Source organism: Hemiscyllium ocellatum, chromosome 5 (genome assembly GCF_020745735.1).
Source record: "Hemiscyllium ocellatum isolate sHemOce1 chromosome 5, sHemOce1.pat.X.cur, whole genome shotgun sequence".
NCBI classification, from domain to species: Eukaryota; Metazoa; Chordata; class Chondrichthyes; order Orectolobiformes; family Hemiscylliidae; genus Hemiscyllium; species Hemiscyllium ocellatum.
Genome location: NC_083405.1, coordinates 74,756,244 through 74,784,087, shown reverse-complemented (window position 1 = coordinate 74,784,087; position 27,844 = coordinate 74,756,244). Strand labels below are relative to the sequence as shown.

At 39.5% G+C, this 27,844-nt stretch overlaps 1 protein-coding gene across 1 annotated transcript; it reads left to right on the top strand.

Annotated features, from left to right (window-relative positions):
- Positions 1-26,791, top strand: zgc:112332 (uncharacterized protein LOC553712 homolog). Its single transcript, XM_060824857.1, has 7 exons — positions 1-165; positions 11,952-12,061; positions 14,154-14,309; positions 17,276-17,380; positions 18,365-18,574; positions 22,790-22,982; positions 26,350-26,791. The coding sequence occupies exons 1-7, from the start codon at positions 152-154 to the stop codon at positions 26,450-26,452; spliced, it is 891 nt and encodes a 296-aa protein (XP_060680840.1). The 5' UTR covers positions 1-151; the 3' UTR covers positions 26,453-26,791.
- The last annotated feature ends 1,053 nt before the right edge of the window (positions 26,792-27,844 follow it).

The following is a 27,844-nucleotide window of genomic DNA, read 5'->3' as shown; positions in this document are numbered from 1 at the left end:
TAGCTTCCGTGATAGTGAGAAGTCAGCCAGTTAGTGAGGGAAGGAGTGGTTGGTGTTTACTGAGTGAGGGGAGAATCAGGACGTTTACTGCCAATCTCCGGGATCTCGAACCCACTGCTCAGCTACTGTACACCGACTTCATTCCGTTAACATGGGTGGCAAGGGGTAAATAAAGATTTTGTTAACTTCGTTCTTTTAACTTCAGGCTGATAATGGAGGCAAATTCACCTTTTCAAAAAGGAACCACCAGTAATGATCAAAGGTGAAGTTAGGTTTGAACTAGCTTAGCACATTTTAGGAAGAACTTGAAGGATAATATATTTTCGTTGACGTGTTTTGGCTTTCTAACTTGTTTTTCACTTGCGCACTAGTTCTCTCCCATAGTGACAGCCTATGTGAAACGTTTTCTCTTCACTGTGCTGACTTGTATGTGTTTATATTCCATAAGTTTGCGTTTGTTTTATTGCAGTTGCCCGTTTAAATGTCTGCTAGGCTCGCTGGCATCACGGCAAGTTATGGGTTCAAGCCATCTCTCCAGAATTAGTTTGTTTCAGATGCTTTAGCTGGTTTGCCTGAGGGTCTTTTTGCTTCTTGGATGCTGTAGTACTTGATCAAAGAGGTTTTTTTTAGGCGGCAGAAGAAGGCTTACACCCGAAATGTCAACTTCTCCACCTCCTGATGCTGCCTGCCTTGCTGTGTTTTTCCAGCCACCTGCCCTGCCTACTGTAGTACTGGAGCAGCCAGTTCTTCTGATCCCCAACCACATTTCCCCTATTTCTGGAAAAACTGCAGACAGCATGTTTTGGTCCTGGAGTGGAACTTCAACCTACAATCCCTTAACTAGAATTAGAAAGCTATTGCTGAGACAGAGCTGATACTTATGGTGTCTTAGATATGTACAGCAGTGAAATAGATCCTTCTGTCCAACTCATCCATGTTGACCAAATATCCTAAATTAATCCAGTCCCATTTGCCAGCATTTGGACCATATCCTCTCTCAACCCTTGCTGTTCATGTACCCATCCAGATTCCTTTTAAACGTAATTGTACCAGCCTTCATTACTTTGTCTGGCAGCTCATTCTGTACACATACCACCATCTGCATGAAAATATTGCCCTTGGGTCCCTTTTGAATCTTTCCACTCTCACTGTAAACCTATGCCCTCTAGTTTTGGATCCCCTATCCTGGGTGAAAAAAACCCCTTGGCTATTCAACCTATCCAGAGCCTCATGATTTTAAAAACATCTATAAGGTCACTGCTCAACCTCAGTTCCAGGGAAAATAGCCCTTGGGAGTTGAACATCTCTTTCGGTCCTGCAGAGTCAAGAGTCACTTTGCATCCACTCTGGTTCAGTAGATTCTGAGATGCTGATGATTCCAGGATCCTGTTTGCAGACTCGACCCCATGTGGGGCAGGTGGTACTCTGAAGTGTTGGTTATATGGAGAAAGTGAGAACTGCAGAGCTGGAGATCAGAGACAAAAGGTGTGGCATTGGAAAAGCATGGCAGGTCAGGCAGCATCTGAAGAGCAGGAGAATTGCCGTTTTGTGTGCAAGACCTTCATCAGAAATGAGTTGATGAAGGGCTTACTCCTGAAACGTTGATTCTCCTGCTCCTCGGATGTTGCCTGACTTGGTGTATTTTCCAGCGCCACACTTTTCGACTCTTGGTTGTATGGTTTGATTACGTGTTCCCACCAACGTCTAATCTTTGTCTACATGCTTTCTTGACAAAGTCTCTTGATTCAGTTGTTGCTACCCAGTGAACTTTGACCTTTAATCTCATACTTGAGATACTGGTCCACAAAAATAAGTCTGTTCTTCCACAGCTCAAACTGAGCTGGTATGTTGAAGGTCACAATGAATTGTGTTGTCTTCTCTACTCTTGAATTTGCCATGAATTAAAGATGATGTGTTTTTGTAGAGTTGGCACTATCATTTGGTGAGAAATAAAAGTACTGCTGTCTTTGTGTTGTACCTTGATTTGAGATCGTAAATTAATTAGGCTCCCAAACGTGATCAGTTAGTCAGCATAAATTTATCATATATTGCAGCAATAATTTTTTGATCTTTTCTCTCCTTGAAAAACATTTTGGCTCCAAAATAATTTGATATTTTCAGTAGAGTGAAAAACCATCGTTCCTAAACTAGTGAAGAGTATCATTCTGAAGGAACCATAGATACCTGCTGTAATACTTTGTCATCTCCTTCTAATGTTGTCATTAACCTGAGCTTGTACATACCACAGCTTTAGGCATTAAATACATGATGTTAACTATTTTCAGCTTTTTGATGAACTACTTGCGTGAACAAATGGTAACTTGAGTGCATTACTGTATCAAAATCTCACTTAAGTATTAAGTCCATTTTAGTTACATAGAATAGTGTTTCTCTGATATCACCTGACATATATTTTTTAAAATGTAACCATGTAGAAGCTTAATTAGGATAGTATGTTACAGTATGGATACAAGATATTCCATATATAATATCCTCAGTCAAGTAGATTTTTAAAAATCCAATGTTTAGAAATGTTATTCCAAATCTCTGGAGCAAGTGGGACTTGAACCCAGGCCTTCTGGCTCAGAACTAAGGGCACTACCACAACACTACAAAAGGCCCCTTACCCTCAGTCAGACTTTCTGGTGAATTGATTTAATCAGTGATCTCTCTGCCTGAAGGAGAAACTTTATTTGGTTAATGTCATCTGCTATTGAGTATAGGTGAGATCCACTTGAATATTAAAAACACTTGAGACAAATTAATCTATTTTGTTAGACTATTAATAATTTAACTCCTTTTGTTTGGATTATGTTATGTCATAAATCTGTTTTATCTTGTCTGGCTCTTTATAATCTCCTTCTGCCCTTTCACCATCTAAACTATTGGTGGTCCTTGCACCTTTGGCCTCTTAACATCCTTGATTTTTAATTTTTCTATGTCTTCAGCTACTGTGGTCCTAGATATTTTCTAACCAGCCTGTTCAGAGTTACTACAGCACACCTCTGGAGCAGATAGGACTTGAACTCACGCCTCCTGGCTCAAAGCTAGGGCCACTAGCACCACAAAACTTTAAGCACTGGCATTCTTTCTTAAGCCCCTCTGCCTCAAGTTCTTCTTTAAAACTTTGACCAACCTATTGGTCATCTGTCTTATGCTTCAATTGAGCTTGAAAGGTTTTGGAGGCTTTATCATGTTGAAGGAGATATATAAATACACATTGTTGACTTGGAATATAACTAGAACAATTGCAGAACAATTTACATTTTAGGTCCATTAGTGATAGGATTTTACCAGCACAATATACTTCAAGTTCTGAAAGGGTGTAACATTTTTGAACTAAAAACTTTTTTTCTTCTTTGGCCGAAGCCAAAAGGTTCATTGCTTGACAGTTGATTCCAATATGAGCAAAACTTTAGCTAAATCCACTCAGTAGAAATCGTTTAACTTGTTTATAGAATGTCTCCTTGTTGGCTATGAACCAGTAGTGTCAGTTAAAGTACTTCCTATTCTCTTGTCACTGTCATCTTTTCATAGTGTTGAGAGAAGTTACCCGATATTACCCGATTTGCAAAGCAGCTAGATAAAATTAATAGCATGTTTTGTGTTTAGTTCTGTTGTTGTGATGTGACATTCACTTCGGAATCAGGTGTACCCTGTGGAACAGGTCAGCCCGAATATTTTCAACGTATGAGTTTCTTTTGTCTGTCTCTTCTGAAACTTGCACAATATGAGGAAGAAGGTTAGGTTACTTAATAAAATGTGAATTTACTTGTTCATTGAGTAGCTCAAAGTTCATTTGCAAAGTTTATTCCTCCTTAGTCTGGCTGTTTTCTCAAAATCCAATTCATTATGTAACTTTCTCACACTGTAACCTTTTGTATATTCTTCTGGACTCAAAAATGCTTAGTTCTGTCTTATTAAATAAAAAGACTGAAGCTGGAGGAGTCAGAATAGGTGACTTCAAGTAACTTAGATGGAGACAATGACTGAAGTGCCAATGTTTACCACACAATATATTTCCTTCTCCACAGATTAACTAAAATAAAAGCAAAACGCTCAGAATCTAAAACAAAAACCAAAGTGCTCGAAAAATTCAGCAGGTCTGGCTAAATCTGGAGAGTTTTGAACGTAACTTAATTTCTGATTTTTACTTTAATTGAAGAGTCACCATAAAACTATTGTCAATTGTTGAAAAACTCATCTGGTTCATTAATGTTCTTGATCTGTCATCCTTGCCTGGTCTGGCCTAGGTGTGACTCCAGACACTCAAAATGTGGTTGACCCTGAAATGCCCTCTGGGCAGTTGGGGATGGGCAATAGCCATTGACGTCCACATCCCCGAATGAATTTTAAACTAGGCTTTCTTGAACTAAATGTGAGTTTAATTACTCTAAATGTGATCAGAATTAGTAATGCAACCTACATAGAGAATAGAAAGAAGAGGTAAGTTTAAAGAGTTATATGAATTATTCTCTAAATTTAAACATTGGACATAGAGAATAAGAGCAGGAGTAGGCCATTTGCTGCTTCAAGCCTACTTTGCCGTTCAATATGATCATTGCTGATCATCTAACCCAGTGCCCTATATCCTCTTTTTTTTTCCCCTATATCCTTAGATCGGTTTAGCCCTAAGAACGATATCTAACTCCTACTTGAAAACAATTAATCTTTTGGCGTCAACCACTTTCCGTGGCGGAGGATCCCATAGACTTATCATTCTCTGGGTGAAGACATATACCTCATCATCTCAGTCCTAAACGGCTATATCTTGTAGCCTTAGACTGTGACACTGATTCTGGAATCCCAGGTCATCGGGAACAACCCGACTAACCCCTGCTGGAATTTTAGATACCTATGAGATTAACTCTCATATTCATTGGAATTTAGAAGGATAAGCTGAACCAATTCATCTACACCCAGTCCCTGCTACCCTCTTTAAAATAACTTATTCTGTAATTGTTCATCTAGAATGGATAGTTGAACATTGGGACCATTGCAGTGGTAGTTACTGGTATTGACGATCAACCTTGTTAAAGGACAACCCCCCCCCCCCCCCCCCCCCCCCCCGGCGCTCACCTTCCACCCTGCCAACCTTCGTATAAACCAAATCATCCAGTAACATTTCCACCACCTCCAAATTGACCCCACCACCAGGGATATATTTCCCTCCCCACTCATTTCCGCCTTCCGCAAAGACCGTTCCCTCCGTGACTACCTGGTCAGGTCCACGCCCTCAACAACCCACCCTCCCATCCTGGCACTTCCCCTGCCACCGCAGGAATTGCAAAACCTGTGCCCACACCTCCCTCAGCTCCATCCAAGACCCCAAAGGAACCTTCCGCATCCATCAAAGTTTTACCTGCACATCCACCAATATCATTTATTGTATCCGTTGCTCCCGATGTGGTCTCCTCTACATTGGAGAGACTGGACGCCTCCTAGCAGAGCGCTTTAGGAAACATCTCCAGGACACCCGTACCAATCAACCCCACCGCCCTGTGGCCCAATATTTCAACTCCCCTCCCACTCAGCCAAGGACATGCAGGTCCTGGGCTGCCTCCATCGCCACTCTCACCACCAGATCTCTGGAGGAAGAACGCCTCATCTTCTGTCTCGGAACACTTCAACCCCATGGCAACAATGTGGATTTCATCAGTTTCTCATTTCTCCTTCCCCCACCTCACCCCAGCTTCAATCTTCCAGCTCAGCACTGTCCCCATGACCTGTCCTACCTGTCTATCTTCCTTCCCACCTATCCACTCCACCCTCCTCTCTGACCTATCACCTTCATCCCCACCCCCATTCACCTATTGTACTCTGTTACCTTCTCCCCACCCACTCTCATTTATCTCTCTACTCTTCAGGCACCCTGCCTCTATTCCTCATGAAGGGCTTTTGCCTGAAATGTCGATTTTTCTGTTCCTCAGATGCGGCCTGACCTGCTGTGCTTTTCTAGCACCGCTCTAATCTGCAGTCCTTGTTTTTACCTTGTTAGTTAAATATTGATTTTTGAAATTCCTGGTTTTTATTCTTGATTCCTTTGTCCTAAATCCTCATCAAACTGTTTTTCGATTCTCTGTGAGAGCAGGCCTTCCTTCCTTGTAACTTAGGGTGAGTAGGAATCGTTTTTCAACCGTGACTTCTACAGCGTGCTACTGTTCAAACATAGCTGGTACAGATGACAGAATTAGGTCCCACTAGTTCACATCCGTTGATTTGAACCTGTCCTTTAAGCCCTGTCCTTGCCTTTTCCTGAAGGGAGAAAAAAAATCAGCCAAGAGGTGGCTTACTGTTGAGATAGTCAGCCTTTTGTTTTTCTCTCCCTGCTTGACATTTCACTGACTATTTATATTTCACATCCCATTGGCCTGTCAGATAGTCATTGAATTTAAATTCATAGATTTTCCATAGCAGTTCTCCCCTAAAACCACATTTTGGAATTAAAAGTAACTATAAGTAATTCAGAGTTCTGAACCATTGTTGTCACCATTACCTTTTTCAGGTCTGTGGCCATTTATGAGGTTTACCTGGCGATTTCTTTGGTTTCATAGAATCATCCAGTAAAAAGACCTTTCTGCCCATCAATTCTGCACTGACAAATGAGAAATACCTGACCTTGAGCCTAATCCCATACACCAGTACCTGGCCCATAGCCTTGAATGTTATGATTTTTTTAAAGGTTATGATGCAACCCACCTCCATACATTCCCAGGCAGCAAATTCCACGCCATTACTACTCTGAGTAAAAATGTTTTTAAATCACATAACCTCCCCCACCCCAAACCTCCGGCACCTCAGCTTGAACCTATGCCCCCTTGTGACTTCCCTTCAACTAAGGGGAATGCATGCTCCTTATCCAATCTGTCCATACCCTTCGTAATCTTGTACACCTCCATCAGATTGCCTTTCAAATCTCTCTTCCAACAAAAGCAATCCAAGCCTATCCAACCTTTCCTCATAACTTAAATTTTCAATCTTGTGCAGCATCCTGATGAATCTCTATTGCAACCCCCTTCAGTGCAATCCTATAATGTGGTTTGAATGTCTCTGTATCACGTGAGGTATTCAATTTGTCATGGGGAGAATTGCTTTTCCTGTAATTTTCCGTTTGCACATGCTTGTCATTTCAGTACATTAAGTGGAATGTATTATCTTCCTACTATCAACTCAAATTTGTTCTGTCTGATATTATGATCCCAGCAGATGTTATTACTGGATTAGTCAGATCCCAGTCAGGAACCTAGTTTGATAAATCATGTTTTTATTGGTTTTAGTTTTAATGACATGATCTGTCGTGGAAGCATTAGCACTCAATGCTGCAGATTTTGCGTTCTAACAAAACTAAGCTTATTAAAAAGATGATCAAGATAAAATAGAATATTACAAGCTATCCATTTATGATATAAATTCAAACCTTCAACTCAGTCAAAATATAATCCTATTAATCCCAAAGCATGCCTTTTTATAAATGGAAAGGAAACAAAACTGCTGTTCTGCAGAACCCAAGCACTACTCTTGGTACTGTTTTCAAAGCACTACTTATACAATACTGACACTGGAATCTCTGTTGGACACCTTTAAAAGGTTTAAGTCAGTTGTTATTTCAACCTTGAACTGTAAATATCTTCTTCCTGGAACTGTAATAAACTTGAGCTTCTCAGTATACCTCTTTAAGTAAACCTCTGAGGGTTTTATCTCGTCAGGAACTAACACAAACGCTTCACCCTAAGGACCTAACTTACTATATCCTTCTTGACCACTTTTCTACACTGTTCAAAACTAGGTATCCAAGCTTATAACAAAAAAAATTAAAATTACACACATGAATCCCATAGGTTACATCACTCTAACAAAACTACAAAACCTCCCACTTTTTTTTACAATTCAATATTAGGAATACTTGTGTCCTTTTCTGACCATGCAAAATGTTTTTTTTTTAACAACAGTGCAAAAAAATTTATAAATCATGATACAAATGATAACACACACAGGTCTGATCTGTACTTCTTGAGCTATACAAGTATCTAAACCTATTAAAGATTAACATCTAACTTTCAAACCATTTATTCCATTGTCAATATTCAAATGATGACATTGTATACTTTCCAGCCTGAAAGAAGGATCCATACTTCAACTCTCAGGTCAATGAAGTGGTTGAAGGACTGTTTATATTTTTCTTTAAAGTAGAGTCAGAGGCAGGGTTATCCAATGCCAAATTTCTTTAAACTTTTGTCCAGTGCATGTTGATATATCCATTCCAAGCATTTCTGAAAATATTGTCAATTATATTGCTTTGGCAAACTCAATTAGGGATCTGAATTGGATGTTTGTTACCAATGAAATAGAATAGTGAATTCCACAGAAAATGGTTTGTTAAGGCCAGGTCAGAAGTGGCTGAGTGGCTTCCCTCTCTGCCCCTTTGCCGGAGGAGATGTCTGTTTTTGAATTGCTTGTCAGATTTAATGGGTATTTAATGAAGCACTGTGATTCTGAAACACATACAGACTGATCTTGTAAGTCTCAAAAGAAAGTGAAATAATGTTTATCGTCCCCTAATGCCAACAAATGTACCCAAGAGACTTTTGTGCATGTACACAAACAGGTTAGAAGCAGAAAGGGTAGGTTAAATTGTTTTGAGTGTGCAAAAGAAAGTCAGTCATAAATAGTCCCTCTTCATTGTATTGGATGGTTTCAGGCTGTTGTATGATTTGTTTTCTTTGATTCTGTGCAGACAGATTTAAAGTCTTGATGGATGGTTTCTATCTTTTCCTCTGAAGTTTGCAACTGCGTGGTTTATATTGAAGGCATTGCTTGCTATGTATGGCTGGTCAGGGCACGTGCTTACAGAACAGCTAGGGAGTGAGATACCACAAATTCTCCTCTTTCTGTTTAGTCCTTACTCACTGTCCGTTACACTGTTCACTCTACTGCTTGACCAGTTAGCTTGCGATCACATGACCTCTTCACAATCTAACGAGTTACTAGATATGGTCACTTCGAATTGGGAAACTCTCCTACCAGGTTTATGTGGTAATTGCTTACTGTCATGAGTTGTCTGACCTGGTGTGGAGTCCTTCCCTCCTGTTATTTTGTTGTTTTTTTTCAAACACCACTGTGCTGCATCTTGGGGCATTTTTGTTTTGTTTTAGTCATGAAACAAATGCCAAAATAGAACACAATTGTAGATGTTAGAAATCTGAAACAAAAACAGAAATTGCTGGAGAAAGTCAGCAGATCTGGCAGCGTACATGGACAGAAAGCAGAGTTAACGTTTTGGGTCTAGTGACTCTTTTAGAACCATAAATAAGTTGTTGATTAGTTAGGTTGGGTGGATTTTAATATCCATCTGCATCCCATTCAGCCTTTGAGACAGAAATGGAGAAGGGGCAAATATCACTATGCATCTGTTCACAGCTTGTTGATAATGTGTGAAAATAGTTGTCTTGAATCAGGCAATTTTTATGGATTACTGAAGTGAAAACATACTTCCAAAAAGTAGTAAGGAGGCTTCAATTTTCCTATGCTGTGTCTAATGTGGGTTTTAAGAATGTTATTTTTGGAATTCTAATGTGAAATGAACACCATTATTTGACACTGAACAAAAGTGCAGTCCTCACTTTCTCCCACTATTGTTTGGCACACAGTTTCAGGAACATTTCCACTGTGTGTCACATCCCAGCCCAGGTAGGGTTGACCGTCAAACTTGATTCTAAATCAGCATTCATTAAAAAGAGAGGAACTGGAAATTACATCTGATCTTCAGGCATCTGAAAATGCAGCTTAACACTTTGGGTGGAAATTCTCCATCAAAACAGTTGTTCTAAAATTCTAGTGTTTTTGTTTTCCTCTGTGTACTGATTGAATGAAATTGGATCACTTTCAGTTGCCAGCTCAATGATTATCAGACACTAATCTCACTTTTGGTACTAAAAATCTAATATTGTGGTGTCATGGTTGGCGACAAAAGTTTTACTTTTATAGTGCTTTTTAATTTCTTGGAATTCTCTAATCCATAGAGCTGTAGTTGCTTAGCTGACGAGTATGCGCAAAATGCGAGATCAATATATTTCTAGGCACTGAGAGAATGGTATCAGCCATGTCTTATTGAATGGAGCAACAAGACCAGAGGGGCCACCTATTCTGTTTCATGTATCACTTGTGTTCTAATCAACACAGAAAATAACTTGAGACATTTCGTGGGAGCGTTCGATGAAAATTGACACTGAACAAAAGGACGGGGTATTTTAATGTGGGTAACTAAGGTCTGAATCATGTCCAACATGGTGAAAGTGGCCAAGTCCATCTCATACCCATTTTTAATGGGGCTGAGAATAGAATTGAGGCATCTTTCATGTGTGTTTGACTGAGGTGCCTTCTGTAGAAATTGGTAGCTGCTTTCACTCCTGCAATTTTTGGTGACCTGAGTATCCAGAACATGACATTAAACCCAGTAGGAGCAGGCAGGGTACTTTTTTTTGGGCTATGGTCTTTGGATACTTTTAGAAAAGGTAGTTATCCTCTGGAACAAGTTTAAACTCATTAACTGTCAAATCAACAGATCTGTCAAAGGGAACTGAAATATTTCCAAATGGATCTAGTTGAAGGAATTGACAAAGATTATTATCAAAAATGACAAGGCAGTTAAAATTCCAATCCTGTTAAATCATTGTTTTAATACTCCAGATATTTTTTTCCAATCAGTGCTAATCACTCGGCAGAAATAAATCTGAAGGTTGCTATTACCAGATTAATGCTGTATGATTGATATCACTACCTTTGTTATCATATTTGGGTGACAGCCATTTCAGTTTGATAGCACTAAGTCCAGTTTTCTATAAAGGATTAAACACTTAAGCTAATATGTCTGATTTAAGGCATTATGTTATTTTAAAAAAACATTAATTGTAATCATTTCTCATTGAAGCTTTATTTTCTTGAAAAATTCAAGTTTGTAATAATCACTTAATACTTGATGTTATTTAATCTAGGATGGGTGCTGCCGTCTTTCCATAGCTACTTGGCCTGGTAGGTAGGAACATGCACTGGGATGAGTTATCCCTATGTTGGGATAGGGACTATTAAGAACCATGGAGAATAGGCATGTCGGTTCGAAGGCAATGGTGGTGCAGATTCTCAGAATTTGAGGGACCCGGTTTCTGCGAAATTCTGGGCAGAGGAACATTACAGAAGTTTGGGAGATAATAATAAACATATTACAATTCCAGATCTGTGATAATGAGACTTCAGCTCATATATCAGAGATTGAGAGGGTGGAGAGCGTCAAGGAGTGACGATAACAGACAACCTGTTCTGGACTTCCCATGTAGATGCAATGGTCAAGAAGGCACAACAACACCTCTTCTTCCTCAAGCAGCTCGTGAAATTTGGCATGGGACCTTCACTAACCTTTACAGACACACCATTGAAAGTATACTGTTTGGGTGCCTTGTTCCGCAACTGCTCTGCCCAGTATCACACAAAACTACGGAAGTTTGTGTGTAAAGCCCAGACTATCGCGGAAGCCAACCTTCCATATCCATGGTCTCCACTTACATGGTTCAGTGCTGTGGAAAGGCTGCCAACATCATTCAAGATCCATCGCATGCCAGTATTGATCTCCTATAACCTTTCTGTCCGGCAGAAGATACAGAAGCCTGAACACATGCATCAGCAAGTTCAGGCACAGCGTTTTCTTGGCGCTGCTGAATGGACTCTCTAGCATCAAATAATGGCTGATCTTGCTCATATTGATCTCTCCTTGTACATGCCCATGCAATGTAACCTGTATGCCTCAAAATCTTTTAACCTGTACTTCCCTGCTTACTATGGTCTGCTTGTACTGCTCATAAAAAGGTCTTTTCACTGTATCTTGGTACATGCGACAATAAATCTATATCAATATCAATTCTGATTAATATTTTGCTGTGAATTTTTTCATTTCTCAACAGTCAGCCATTGCAGAAATGGTCAGCAAAGAGACTGGATGGGCAGACTATATTAATAACTGGTGCTAATACTGGAATTGGCAAAGAGACTGCAAGAGACCTGGCAAGAAGAGGTAACATGTAATTTAACTTGTTTACAGCTTAATGATTTGAAATTTACTGGTAGCTGTTTTAGAGTTTTCTGGGGCGAAATGCGGCATTGTCCAGCTGTTACTTTTCAAAATCTTTACTCTCGATTTTAATTGTGACATGTTATGTGGTATTTTACTTGTTTTGCGAAGCATTTCAGACTTGTTTTTTTTTAAAAAAGAACCATGGAGGATCCCACTAAATAGAAATTGAAAATGTATCTGAAGGTAGATTTCTAATCATCCATTTTCCATCTTGAAAGATTGGATCAAACTTTATTGTGTATCTGACTGAGTGATGCTAATAATGAATATAAAATAAATTCATTTACCTAAATTTGAACATTACTTGATATAAATAGTAATTTAATGAAATGTTTACTTATTCCTACAGTACCCCATGTCATATGCACTTAATACAGTCTGACAGTTGAGGTTATGAATATTGTATGAGTAACCACAAAATTCCTTATTCATATTAAAACAGAGTATCGTTTATTTGATGCAGTAATGTATTTAGTGAATGAATTACACATTTAATGCTTCTTTAAGGAGGTTCTTTTTAAGTACAGAAACCTGGTCAGTGTCTTCTGTTAACCTGTGTTTATCAGAAGAAAATTTTGGATTTCCAAAGCTGTCACAAATGTTTGGGGAACAAAAATATCAACGCACATTCCCATGTGAGATGATTAAAAAAGAAATACACCATTTAACAACCACCACAGTTGATTATGATGCTGGATAAATAATTAATGACTGTATTTCTAAATCTGCTATCTCAAGTACAGCTGCTTTCAATTGTTGCATTTGTTTTTCTTTCTGGCTTCTCCTTATTTTTGTCCTGTATAGTGCAGCAATTTGATTATCCGATATGCTCCTATTATACAGAATAGGGGATGTGGGCACAATTTTGATATCGCCATAATATTGTTTGCAAGCAGTGAAAAATTTGATACCCAGGCAAATCATAACCTTCCACATTAGCACTTTGTTTGATTTCAGATCCACAGTATTTTGTTAGAGAACCACAGCAGGTTTGGCATCGTCCATCGAGAGGGAGAGTTAATATTTTGAGTTTAACATTCTTCTTTTGTCGATACTGCCACATCGAACTAAGGTTGTGAGGTCCTCATATGGTGTGCTAATAGGAAAATCAGTATTAAATTTAAAGAATGCATTTTATTTTAAATATGACTTATGCAGCATGTTTATTTGTGCCTTCCTTAACAGTCAATCATCAGTAATCTCTTGATTTCTGAATTTGTTTTAAATTAATGCCTTGGGTCATCCGGTCAGCAGCGGAATAGGTGAACATGTCACTGACCCCATTTAAAACTGGCCTTAGAGCCTTCCTGGTCCTGCTGAAGTGTTGATCCCTCAAGGTGAATCGGGAGACCTCGTGGTAAAGGGCAATTATAGCAAAGTCACGAGCCCTTTGTTGTGACAAAAGGAGACACATCCCTGGAGTTTTGTCTTCAGTTAATTGAGTTTCAGTGTTTATCAATGGCTGTGTCACCTGATGTCCCTTCTTTCCCCTCAGCCGGCACTGTACTCATCCCTATGCTATACACTCTGACACTAACCAAAGCCCCTGCACTGAGACAGTGCTGGCTGTGGTTTGACATAAGTTTGGACAATGGTGATTAGTATTGGCAGAGGGGGAGGATGGTGAGCAGTGCCAGTGGAGGTGAGGACTTAGGGCCAGTGTTGGGAGATGGAGCAACCTGAGGTTTGGGAATTGTGTCGTGGTTGCTAGAATGCTGTGACATAGTCCATTTGATTTGCTTTGTGTTGCTTCCAGCAGGCGTGAAGCTGCTTTGGAGCACGATTCAAAGTAAATCAGAGCATAACAGCAATAACTAAGGGGAATACTGCTGAAGTTTACATATTAGCAGGGTCTGGTGGGAGTTATATTTGTTTTATTTTATTTTGTTGACCTCCTAACAAAACATTGATTCAAACAAGAGTATATTTTGATTGGGATGTGATATCTGTGATAGTGCTGAGTAGAAGTTCAGTGTTGGTAATTCATTTTCCACTTTTTTGCCTTTCTATTACATGTCCTTTTTACACACAGGAGCCGTGATTATCTTGGCATGCCGAGACACAGAGAAAGGTGAGGCTGCAGCTAAAGAAATAACAGAGGAAACTGGAAATAGTTATATCGTGGTGAAGAAGTTGGATTTAGCTGACACCAAATCTATTCAGGAATTTGCTAAACAAATTAATGAAGGTATGTGTTCTTATTTCAAAATGTAATAACTTTTTTCATTTTATTTTAGTATGCTATTTTGTGAAAGCGCCAGCCAAAAGTTGCAAGCTGCAAACCTGTCCAATTAGGATTAACTTAATAGTTTCTGATGTTCTGGATGGTATGTTACCCTCATGTAATCTTTCTTTTCCCACAACTACTGAGAAGTATGTATAGATCATAATTGGACACAAGCCCTACAGATCTTGATGGCAGAATCTCATTTTAAATAAGTTACTGAATTTCCCACTGACCTGGTCAATGGGTGATTATGGGAGAAAATGAGGACGATGGATGCTGGAGGTCAGTCGAAAAGTGTGGCTCTGGAAAAGCACAGCAGGTCAGGCAGCATCTGAGGAGTAGGAGATTCCCAATGAAGGACTTATGCCTTAAACATCAACTATCCTGCTCCTTGGATGCTTCCTGACCTACAATGCATTTCTAGTGCCACACTTTTTGATAATGGGTATACAGGCAACTCGATTCCACACACCAGTGGGGTTTTGGGTTTAAGCCATCACACTTTGGGTGGGATAAGTGAGGGTAACAATCAAAGGGAAGGTGGAGCCTCTGCCTCTGGTTTGTCAGTAAACCTGTAAACTAATTTTTCGCCTTAATCTACAAGATGGCTCTGTATCTGGCTCTGTGTATGTTCAACCTGACAGTAGATGGTCTTGTCCATGCTCCACCTACTGGCTGACTATAGAAATCACCAATGAGAGGTTCACCAGTCAGTGCATCCTATTACAGTGATAGATTACACCTCATTCAGACAACAGTGAGGTAATTCTGTGTGTTCCGCTGGTTGAAAAATATGCTGGATTAACCAGATTAGTATCTTACATAAATGTGGATGACTGTTAACTACTCCTGTGGCAATTAGGGATGGGCAATAAATGCTGGTCCGGTGGAGATGCCAACATCCCATGAATTAATTTTTAAAAATGCAGGAAATGGCAAAACCTCAGTAACTCAAGCAGCATCTATGGAGAGAAACTTAATGCTTCAGCTCAATTAGCTATTGTCAAAACTTCAGAATGGTTAACTGTCTTTACAGATGCTGCCCATTTCTACCATTTTACCATTTATACTTTGGTTTCTCTCCTTGACAGAGTTCTGCTTTGGATTCAATATTAACCAAGTAGGTTTATGTTTTACAGATATATGAAATGTGTGACAAGAAGTGGGGGTGGAAATCACTTTTTAGTTTGTGGTAGCTTTCCATTTTGGTGCTGAAACTCCTAGGAAGGTTTAGTAATCGTATATAGTAAAGGTTTGACATATTTCACTAGAATTGACCTTTTTTATTTTGGAATTCCAAATGCCGATTCTGGCTTGTCTATACTTTGCAAACAACTGAACATTTGTTCTGTTAGAAGTGAAAGTTCTCAATGAATGTTAGAAGTGCTGTCTGTCTTCCATCTTTGTTTGCAAAGACTGAGCCATGGACTTCTATTGGATTGATTTCATTCTTCTAGAAAAAGCATTGCAGTGCCTTTTGTAATGATTGTAAACAAACTCCCTCTTGCTACTTGCTAGCAGGCATATTGTAAGGATTTGCAATGTGGTAGTTAACCTGTGGCCAATTGTAAATGCACCTTCCGTAACTGGTCCTGGTGTAGGATTGGAGCTACTGACTCAGAGGTAAGGGACACTATCACTGTGCTGTAAGACGTCCCCTAGAGTTATAATAACTGATCAAGTTGGATTATCACCTTGGTGTCCCCTCATAGGGAAATCCCTCCATCGCTAGAATCTGCCCACTTAATCTTCTCTGGACTGCCTCCGGTGTCAATCTGTCTTTCCTTGGGTTAATGGACTAAAGTGTTCAGGTTTAGTGACTCCAACCAAATTGAGAAAAAGGTTGAGGCAGGTGAACTATCAAGTAAAGATGCCAGATAGAAAAAAGCAATATCGTGTATATCATGTGAACATGTTGAAACCGTATAATACAAGAGAGAGAGAGAACTTGAGAAACAGATGTTAGTTACTGTCCAGCAGAATGAGGAATCAAATCCAAGTGTTATGGATTTTGATGTGCTTCAATATATGTTTAAAAAATGAAGAGGTCCTTGAGGAGTGGGATAGGTTAGTGAACTATCTCTCAGGATCAAAGAGCACAGTTGAAAGGTTTGTTACTGCAGTATGAGGACAAATGGGGAGGACTAAATGCCATTGTACATGAAGTAGACATAGGGAATACTGTTCTGATAAAACAACACCCATATCTGCTTAACCCTTTCAAAGCCAGACAGGTCCAGAAAGAGGTGGAGGCCATGTTCAACGAGGATATCATCGAACTGAGCCAGAACGAGTGGAGCTCGAGGCAAAGGGTTATCTCAGAGGTCACTATTTAAAGTAAAAAGTTAACAATTTTAATCTTTAAGTCCAATAGAGAACATTAAAACAACAGCTATTTACAACTTCTTTCTCTTAAACCTATCTTTTACCTCCCACTCTACAATATTGGTCCAATTAAGATTTACAAAAAAACTTCTACTTTCAAAACCAGCCAGCGTTGTCAATTCTCCTTTGTAAATTTTTTGCAGTATTTTCCTGGGTCACCTCTTCAGTAAATTTGCTTCACAGGTCTTTCTTATGAACAGGTACCCTTCAGAGAGCTGTTCATTTATCAGTCTATACTTCTTGGTGCTTGGCAGTTATCTGCATAACCGTTCAAAATGTATGTTTTTATACCCCAAACCATTAGATTGTTTCATTGGTTTTGAAGTCATCAAAATATTATATTTCAATTTTGATTGGATTTTGGTATCTTGGGGCATAATTTAAACAGACTGGCTGAATTTGAATTTGTTTTTTGTTCAACAGATTATGGCGCAAGATGAGCTTCTCTGTGTGTTGGGTTTAAATTAACAGAGGGGTTTACCCCATGTCGTAACAAAACTATTAAAGTGGCTTCTTACTAGATGTTGTTCTTCCTATCTCAGAATACCAGCACCTGAACATTCTGATCAATAATGCTGGAGTAATGATGTGCCCTTATTCCAAGACAGTGGATGGGTTTGAACTACAATTTGGGGTCAATCATTTAGGTGAGTTTAAGCGCAATTTTAAGAAAATCTGCAAAACTTCTAAAGTCCCCTCCTTTTGCATCAGATGTCTTTATAATAAACTTTGCTTGCTTTATATAATTACCTCCATTTATTTTAGTTTTTTTTTAGTTTGGATTTGCTTTTTTAAAGGTAGTGTAATCATCTCTGTCAAACAAGCTTCCTATTCAAACAATCTGATTTTATGAAATTTTGGTTTCACTTCATAGTGATAAATCCTAAATAATGTAGAAAAGAGGTTTAGTGGTTTGGCATTTGTTTTAAATCTGTTATAATTGCAATCATGTGAACTACTTGACTGAAGAGCAAAATAGAGAGGAATTTCAAAACAAGGCCCTGAAAGCTCCAAGTGGCAATGCAAAGTTATAACATCTGGCCCTGCCTCAGCTCACTGTTGCTTAAAACTTCATCTGTGCCTTAGTGACATCTTGGCTATTCGCGTGCATTTTTGGCTGCTTGTCCAAAACTTCTTTGCCGGCATCTGTATTTGCAGAAAGACCCCATTTAATCATGTCTAGACTTGCTGACCTATATTGATCCTTGGTTGAATAACACCTCCATTTTAAAACTCCCATTCTTATTTTTAAATCACTCCATGGCTTCACGAGTCACTATTTCTGTAATTTACCCCTGCACCAATTGAGCTATCTCAATTCCTCAACGCCTAAATTTGTGCATCCCCAATTTAAATAGTACAACATTGGTGGCCATGCCTACAGCTGTCATGGCCCTACACTGGAAATATCCTCAAGCTGCCTTTCTATTCTCTCTCCATTTTTAAAGATGATCCTTTTGACCAAGATTTTTCATCGTATATGGGTCGCTGTCACGTCTTCAATTATTCTCTTGTGAAGTCTCTTGGGGTGTTTCATTATATCAAAGATGCAATATAAATAACTCTTATGAGAATTTTGCAGATTAGCTTCCTATGTTCTTTTTAAACTAATGAATTTTAATGTTTTTCAGGTCACTTTTTGTTAACATATTTACTGATCGATTTAATAAAACAGTCCACTCCTTCTCGTATCATCAATGTCTCCTCAACCGCGCACACAATGGGAGGCATTAATTTTGATGACTTAAACAGCGAGAAGAACTACAGTCCAATGAAAGCTTATGCACAGAGCAAACTCGCCAATGTTCTGTTTACAAGGGAACTGGCACGAAAACTTGAAGGTAAAGTCCAGTTGAAATAAATTACGTATGTGAATGGAAATAGATTTTTTGTTTAGAACATCATGGTTAGTTACAAAAGAGTCTCTTAAAATTGTATTGATCCTTTTTTAATGATGTCTACAACTACTTGCCAGTAGTTCAAAAGGCTACTTTAGAAAAATAGCATTTCTCACTTTCTGGTAGCTTGCACTGTTTTGCATTTAGAAAAGCTCTGTTTCATGTATTTTTCAATAAATTGCCCTTGAGTATTATTCAGTTTTCATATTTAAAGAATACTGCAGTAGAGAAAGAACAAATTCAAATCAAGAGCTGATAATTGTGTCAAGTATTGAATTTATGGTCAGAGAAACTCATCAATTCAGTGTGCAAATGAGAACATGTACTATTAGCTTATGTAAATTGATTTGAGCTCTTGCCAATCCAATTTGTCTGTCTTTTCCAATTTTAAATCGGATATTCCATTCATTTTTCACTTCGTGTATCAGCTCAGTTGACTGGATGGCTGTTTTGCCATCACTCTGCACTGCACAAGAGTGGATTCAACTTACTCGCGCACATTCCTATCCCTTGTCCCACAGCTCGGGAGGAGTGTGTTGACTTTGTCTTTTCTTTTGGGCCAATTACTAAGAGTAATCTTTTTATTTAAAAATGTAGAGTTACAGAAACTCCTCAGGCACTGACAATATGTGAGCGGTGTGATATGTTGAAATACTGCTTGTCAGTCACCAAGCACCAATGTTTAACTGGGTGTCAGGATAACATAAATACCTTCACTCAGTGTGCAAAGTTATGAAAAACCAAGTTTGAGCTGTCCAGAAGCTCCTTATTGGCATGTTTTGCATGATATGAGTAGCTCTAATAATCTCTACTGGAATTGGTAGTCTGTGGGATCATGAGGATACTGTTTAAAACCTGATGTATAGAGCATGCTATTGTGCCCAAGTTAAAGAACATAGTTCGGGACAAGGAAGAGAGAGAATAATGTTAAGAAAGGCAGTTTGAGTTATGGGTTGGCTGAACCTGAATCAGTTATTACATTGTTTCTAAATAGGTTAGAGTCATGAGTGGAGTCTGCATGTTGACGGTAGTACTCAGAAATGCATCAAGGACGGTGGACTGAGATAGTGGATAAATCTTGGAAAAACTTGAAAGAAAAGGGCTACCTTGGGACTTGCAGCACCCTTACTCTCCCAGTTTCTGGATCCCTGCTCTACTCCCTTAATCACACATCCATCTGCTTCTATTCCAGCCAAAGACTATGCCTAAATTTCCAAATGTTAAGCTTTTAGCCTTTTACTACAATAGCTTTATGATTGTTGAGAAGAATCAACAATCCTTTCTCTGATGTTCCCTCTTGGTCATTTTTGTTTTCTTTCCTGGTGTTGGCCCAAACAACTCCCTCACCTCCAATAGGGATAAGCCAGAGTTCTATTTAAACATCCTTTCACCCCCTTTTATGTTCTTTCCTCATCCATGTAGTGCATTTTGATATTTTGTTCATGATTTATATTTTAGAAAAATCTGGCTAAGAGCTGTTAACCGCATCTAATATAAAACAATGAATTGCAAAAGCTGGAAATATGAAACAAAAGCAGATATTACTGGACAAATGTAACAGGTCTGGTAGGATCTGCTGAGAGAATGCAGAATCAAAGTTTTTTGAGTTCAATGACCGCCCATTCCCCACACCGAAGAACTCCACTTCCTGTTGTTTAATTGTTCACTATCATTCATGACTGAATGTGACAGGACGGCAGAACCCTTTGGTTGTGCAATCACTTAGCCCTGACTATTGCAGGCTGCTTCTGCAGTTGGTACACAAATGATCATATGCTGTAATTCCACTTGATTAACACCTCAGCTTCAGATAGCTCGATGCTGCTCCTGGCATACACTCCTCCATACTTTGTATCCGAGTTGACTTATGGCTTGATGGTAATGGTAGAGTGGGAGATACATGGGCAATGAATGTATAAATTATGATTGAATACACTTTTGCTGATGGCCCATAACTTCTCATGGATGTCCTGTTTTAAATTACGAGATTCGTCAAAATCTAATTTAGGTATTGTCACACATGGTGGAAGATATTCTGAATGTGATGACGAGAGTTTGTGTCCACAAGAACTGTATGTGGTACTCACCTCAACCAATCTTGTTGTGGATGGGTACATGTGTGACAGGTTAGCTTGCTAAGGACAGGGTGAAAGTGAGGACTACAGATGCTGGAAAAGGACAGCAGGTCAGGCAGCATCCGAGGACGAGAAAAATTAATGTTTCGGGCAAAAGCCTAAATGACATCCCTGATGAATGGCTTTTGCCCAAAACATGCTTCTCGGATGCTGCCAGACTTGCTAAGGGCAAGGTCAAGTCAATGTCCCTTCTGGTTGGTTCCTTCACCACCTGCCGTAGATCCAGTTTAGTAATTGTACTCTTTTAAGGCTTGATCAATAGTGGTGATGCTGAGCCACTCTGACATTTTAAGATCTCCACTCAGTGCGTACTATGCCACTGCCACTGTCAGTGCATCCTCCACACACACATGAGTACGGACGCACCAACAGCAGCTTTTCCTGTATCCCGATATTGGTAATTACTGGCATTCCTTCTCCATTGTTAGTGCCTTCAAATTCACCAAAATCTTATTCATAATGAACTCCAAATTTCTCAGGCTTAACGTGTTGACCAAAGAGTCTGTTTCCGTACTGTACATCTCTATGACAACTTCAGACTCACTGTCTGCTCTCTTGCTTTCCTTCAGAACCAGTTACTTTTCCACTGGCCATAGGTTACATCCTTGCTATCCATATCAAAACAGTGACCAACCCTGTCCTCCCAAGGCAGTTATACTTAACTCTCCATCTGTCAAGCTATGTTCTATCCACGCACTGTCTCTCTGAAGAAATTTGCACTTCAGTTCTCCAACAAATTTAAAGTTTGAATTTTTTAAGTGGAATGATGATGTTGAAGGATTGGAGAACAGCAAATACAGTTGCCCTTATTTAAATTCAAAAACATCACTCCACCACACTTTTTTTTAAACTTTGTTTTTAAAAGTTCATTCATGTGATGTTGGCATATCAAGTGTTTATTGTCCATTCCTAATTTTCTTTGAGAAAACACTAGTGAGCTAACTTCTTGAACTTCTGGAGCCCATGTATATCCAGGATGCTATCTAGTTGCAGAAAGCAGCAAAAATCAGTGTGTTAAGACCAATTCTGATAACCTTCCATTGCAGTGTGATGGAAAATCTTTGAATTTTGGGAAGCATCTCTGGAGATAAAAAGAGTTAATGTTTCAAGTGGTTCAATATGTTAAATTTTCAAAATATCTTAATGAACTCATTGGTTGACACAGGACTAAGGTGAAAATGTGTGAAATTGGATAGGCAACAAAAACAAGTACGTTGTATACAAACTAGAATGTCAAGACTTATATGTTAAGAATAGCTACCTAAACTGGTAAAAATATGTCAGTGTTTAATAGGAAAATTGCATGAATCAATAATGTAAGTAATGTTGCACTTGGTAGGAAGAATAAGCTTACCAACTGTTAGGCTTGTTTCAGTTTAGGAATGTTCCAAACCTGGCACTCCACCTTGCTTATAAGGGCTTACTCATTGGATCCAGTATTTGTCCTGAGGGGTGGGGATAGAGTTAGCCTGTCAACACTGGATGTAGATCTAGGTAGAGGAAGGCAAGTGCTGAGATGGCCTGGCTAGTATCCCTGCTTCTGTTCGGGATTTATTCCAACTGTTTTAGAAGCTGTTTGGTCCACGAGGCCTTAGCTCTCATCCCGTACCTCCACCCCTGCTCATGCCATTTTTCCTCCTATTCCTTCTATTTGGATCATGTATCCAAAGCAGCTAAAATTTTAATTGTTCCCCCCCCCCCCCCCACCCCACCCCCAACTCTTGAGAGGAAAAGCAGCTATTTTGAAGGGCACTTGGTGGCAGCGTTAATGCAATATTGATGCAGTGAGGCCTTTAAGTAGCCAGTTAAGGACTATTTGAAGGTCTCCATTGTTGGCAAAGCCAAAAGCTGACCATGGTCCTTCCCAGCTGAAGTTAATGCCATCGGGGACAAGAAGGCAGAAGGATTTGGGTGTGCTACGCCTTGGCCTAATTTAGTGCCCTTTGAGGCTCCAAGCTTTCCATCTCCAGAAACTGAGATTCCACCCTTGTAAGAAATCCATTTATTTCACTTTCTCTTCTAGATGCTGGTGTTTTGGCATTTTCTTTACATCCTGGAGTGGTGCGAACCGAACTTAGCAGACATTTGAATCCTGTAGTTCGGTTTGGCCTGACAATGCTACGACCTTTCACCAAGTCTCCGTCAGAAGGTGCAGAAACGACACTCTTTTGTGCTGTGGCTGAAGGACTGGAAGAAGAAACTGGGCAGTATTTCGCGTAAAATCAATATCTATTACATTCTGTTATTCGAATAACACTTTTTTAAAGGAGTATACCTCTAACTCATTTATGTATAAACTTCATAAGAAAGTTGTTCTGACATTGCTGAATGCATACAGAAACACTTCCTGTTGGTTTACATTTTGATGCATTGGTCAGCTAGAAAGGCTGATGCTGGGTAAGTGGGGCAGAGGCCAAGATTTTTTGCAAAGTTGTGAAAACTCTGGAGACTTGGAATCCCTGCACCAGTTTCGAATGGATCCACTTTTGTCATTGCTAAATTCAAAAAGCCCCTCAGTGAGGTAATATGGGCAAAGCTGAGAAATAGGAAGGGTGCGATAATAATGTTGGGGCTGTACTACAGGCCTCCAAACAGCGAACGTGAGATAGAGGTGCAAATATGTAAACACATCATGGAAAGATGTCAGACCAACAGGTTGGTGGTGACCAGAGATTTTAATTTTCCCAACATTGACTGGGAATCATTTAGTGTTAGAGGTCTAGATGGAGCAGAATTTGTAAGGAGCATAAGGAGGGTTTCCTAGAGCAGTATGTAAAGAGTCTGACTTGGAAAGGGGCCGGACTGGATCTGGTGCTGTGAAATGAGCCTGGCCAGGTGGTTGATGTTTCAGTAGGGGATTACTTTGGGAATGTTGATCACAATTCCATAAGTTTTAGAATACTCATGGACAAAGATGAGAACAGTAAATTAGGGGAAGGCCAATTATAGCAAAACTCAGCAGGAGCTGAAGAACGTAGATTAGGAGCAGCTGTTTAAAGGTAAATCCACATTTGATATTTGGGAGGCTTTTAAAGAGAGGTTGATTAGAGTTCAGAAGAGATATGTTCCTGTGAAAATGAGGGATCAAAATGGCAAGGTTAGGGAACCATGGATGACAGGTGAAATTGTGAGACTAGCTAAGAGGAAAAAGGATGCATACATAAGGTCCAGGCTAGTGAAGACAGACAAAGTTTTGGAAGAATATCGGGAATGCAGGACCAATCTGAAATGAGAATTTACGAGGCTAAAACGAATCGAGATATCTTTAGCAAACATGGTTAAGGAAAATCCCCAAAGCCTTTTTTTCATATAAGGAGCAAGAGGGTAACTAGAGAAATGGTTGGCCTACTCAAGGACAAAGAAACATTATGCGTGGAGTCAGAGAAAATGGGTGCAATTCTTAAAGGGTACTTTGTATTGGTATTCACCGAGGAGAGGGATGTTGAGGTTGGGGATGGATCTTTGAGTACTCTAGGTCAAATCAGCATAAGGAGGGAGTAAGTTTTGGGTATTCTAAAAGGCATTAAGGTAGAAAAGTCCCCAGGTCTGGATGGGAATCTACCTCAGGATACTGAGGGGAGCAAGAGAGGAAATAGCTATGATTTTAAGAGATATCTTTGCAGTATCCTTGAACACGGAGAGATCCTGGAGGAATGGAGAATTGCTAATGTTGTCCCCTTGTTTAAGAAGGGTAGCAGGGATACTCCAGGTAATCATAGACTGGTGAGCCTGATGTTACTGGTAGGGAAACTGCTGGAGAAGATACTGAGGGATAGGATCTATTCTGGTTTGGAAGAAAATGGACTTATTAGTATTGGACAACATTGTTTTGTGCTGGGAAGGTCCTGTCTTACAAACCTAATAAAATTCTTTTGAGGAGGTGACAAAGATGATTAATGGGGGAAGGGCTGTAGATGACGTATACATGGACTTTAGTAAGGCATTTGATAAGGCTCCCATTGGAGGTTGATTGAGAATATGAAGTTGCATGGGGTCCAGGGCGTTCTAGCTGGATGGATAGAGAACTGGCTGGGCAACAGGAGACAAAGAATAGTATGGAAGGGAATTTCTCAAAATGGAAACCTATGACAATGGTGTTCCAGAGGGATCCATGATAGGGCCCTTTATGATTTGGAGGAAGGTATCGGGTGCCTGATTAGCAAGTTTGCAGATGACACCAAAATTGGTGGAGTAGCAGATAGTGAAGAGGACTGTTGGAGAATACAGTAGAATATAGATAGGTTGGAGAGTTGGGAAGAGAAATGGCAGATGGAGTGCAAACCCTGCAAATGTGAGGTGATGCATTTTGGAAGATCCAATTCAGGAGTGAACTATACAGTAAATGGAAAAGTCCCTGGGAAAATTGACAGAGAGATCTGGGTATTCAAATCCATTGTTCCCTGAAGGTGGCAACGCAGATCAGTAAAGTGGTCAAGAAGGCATATGACATGCTTTTCTTCATTGGACGGGGTATTGACTACAAGAGTTGGCAGGTCATATTACAGTTGTATTGGACTTGGTTCAGCCACATTTTGAATTCTGCGTATAGTTCTAGTCGCCACATTACCCAAAAGAATATGGATACTTTGGAGAGGGTGCAGAGGAGGTTCACCAGGATGTTTTCTGGTATGGAGGGCACTAGCTATGAGGAGAGGTTGAATATATTAGGATTATTTTCATGAGTAAGACTATGGTTAAAGGGGGAATCTGATTGAGGTCTACAAAATCATGAGAGGTATAGACAGGGTGGATAGCACCATTCACGACTGCTTGTTTTTGTTTTAATTTTACCGACTTTTCGAATCAACCTGTTCAGAAATGTTGTTGCACCTCTCTGGAGCAGGTGGGATTAGAACCTGAACCTCCCTTGTCTTGGGCAGGGATATTACCACCATGCCACAAGAGGGCCCACTAAGAGGGTCTGAACAACATTCAGACCTGGACTATAAGTGACAAATAACACTTACAGCATGCAAGTACCAGGAATAAATTAGGTATTTAACCCCATCAGTTGATTTATGTTCTTGTCTTGTACTTCATAACAGTGGAAGCAATGTATATTGTTTGAAGTGTGCAAGTCAGTATAGGTGTTGAGAGCAGGGCTCCAGCATTTCAAGTTGGATAAATGCAACTAACTGTAACTGGGTGTGAAAGTGTACTTAAAGAACAAATTGAGTTATTTGTACTGCAACTTGGTACCTTTTTCTGCACTAACCTACAGCTGCAGTACAATAGTTCCCCACATTATCACATGCTCATAAAGTATTTTATTGTTCTGAGGGACAACACATGCTTATGTACACATTATTATATGGTGAAGTTCCTTTAAATGAGAGGCCAAATTGAATATTACAATATCCTGTAAGGAAAGAAGCAAGAGCTTTTTCTCCCTAGTTCCCAATCAGAATTTGCGCTTTTATCAATTGAACATCACCGTTGATTAACAGAATTGGGAGTAAGTTATCCGTTTCATTTGAAAATTGGGATTGTTAGGATGGATATGAGGTATATGTTGATAATGGGGTTTCACAGTTATGAATAAATGGAAAATTTAAACACCTTTTTCAATCCTTTTCAAACCAGGGATTGTAAGCGTGCAAACTGCTCACAAGCTGCCCAGGATGATGAAAAAGCGAAGAAATTGTGGGAAGTAAGCTGCCAGATGCTGGAAATTGATTGGCAGTGAGAAGACATCTAATCTTCAATCAGAGCATGTCATATGGATGATGTTTAGATTAATTTTCCCGGGTTGTTCCTGTCAGAAGATGAATTGAATCTGAATAATTAATTGCAATATCAGTTTTCCCTCTGAAATGATTCAACATCCTTTCTCCCATGATGTATATTTTATATAATTAGATTTGCATTTCCATTTTTTTTGGATGACATTTATTTGGTCTTAATGGTTGTGCTTTAGACTTTTGAATGTACTACACTATGTATTTAATACTATTGCATTTCAATTCATTACATCTTAAATATTGTATAAAATTTAATCTGGTAGAAAAATACTCGTTAATTCATGCTTGTTCCTCCTGTGTCTTTTTTCAATGTTTTATAATGTTTAAGGAAATAAACTTGGAGAATTTGGTTAAACATATGTCTGTAGCACAGCAAAAGGCCTTTATGCCCATTTGGTCTGGTATGGTCACAAACAAACCAATATCCGTGAAGAGATAACAATAGTTAATGGACCAGCGTGTACAAAATGAATCACAGTGAACACGAATGGTGAAGAATTTGATGGTTAGCATAAACTCTGAATTGGAAGAGAATATGGAAAATTGGAAATATGAGAAATATGGAAGTCTGAATATGGAAAATTATAGGCCAATTAGCCTAACCTCGATTGTTAGTAAAATTCTAGAATCCATCATTAAGGATGCGGTTTCTAAATTCTTGGAAGAGCAGAGTCAGATTAGAACAAGTCAACATGGCTTTAGTAAGGGGAGGTCGTGCCTGACAAACATGTTGGAATTCTTTGAAGAGGTGACAAGTAGATTAGACCAGGGAAACCCAGTGGATGTGGTCTATCTAGACTTCCAAAAGGCCTTTGATAAGGTGCCACACGCGAGGCTGCTGAGCAAGGTGAGGGCCCATGGTGTTTGAGGTGAGCTACTGGTATGGATTGAGGATTGGCTGTCTGACAAAAGGCAGAGAGTTGGGATAAAAGGTTCTTTTTTGGAATAGCAGCCAGTGACAAGCAGTGTCCCGCAGGGTTCAGTGTTGGGGCCTCAGCTGTTCACGTTATATATTAATGATCTGAATGAAGGGACTGGGGACATTCTAGTGAAGTTTACTGATGATACGAAGTTAGGTGGAAAGGCAGGTAGTACTGAGGAAGTGGGGAGGCTGTAGAAGGATCTAGACAGTTTGGGAGAGTGGTCCAGGAAATGGCTGATGGAATTCAACGTGAGCAAATGCGCGGTCTTCCACTTTGGGGAAAAAAGAATAAAAGCATAGACTACTTTCTAAACGGTGAGAAAATTCATAAAGCCAAAGTACAAAGGGATCTGGGAGTGCTAGTTGAAGATTCTCTAAAGGTAAACATGCAGGTTGAGTCCGTGATTAAGAAAGC

Excerpts from the sequence above, each read along its gene's own strand:
- zgc:112332 (XM_060824857.1), top strand. Across the intron at positions 14,310-17,275 it reads TGCTAAACAAATTAATGAAG|AATACCAGCACCTGAACATT; the intron begins GTATGTGTTCTT and ends TTCCTATCTCAG. Across the intron at positions 22,983-26,349 it reads GAAACTGGGCAGTATTTCGC|GGATTGTAAGCGTGCAAACT; the intron begins GTAAAATCAATA and ends TTTTCAAACCAG.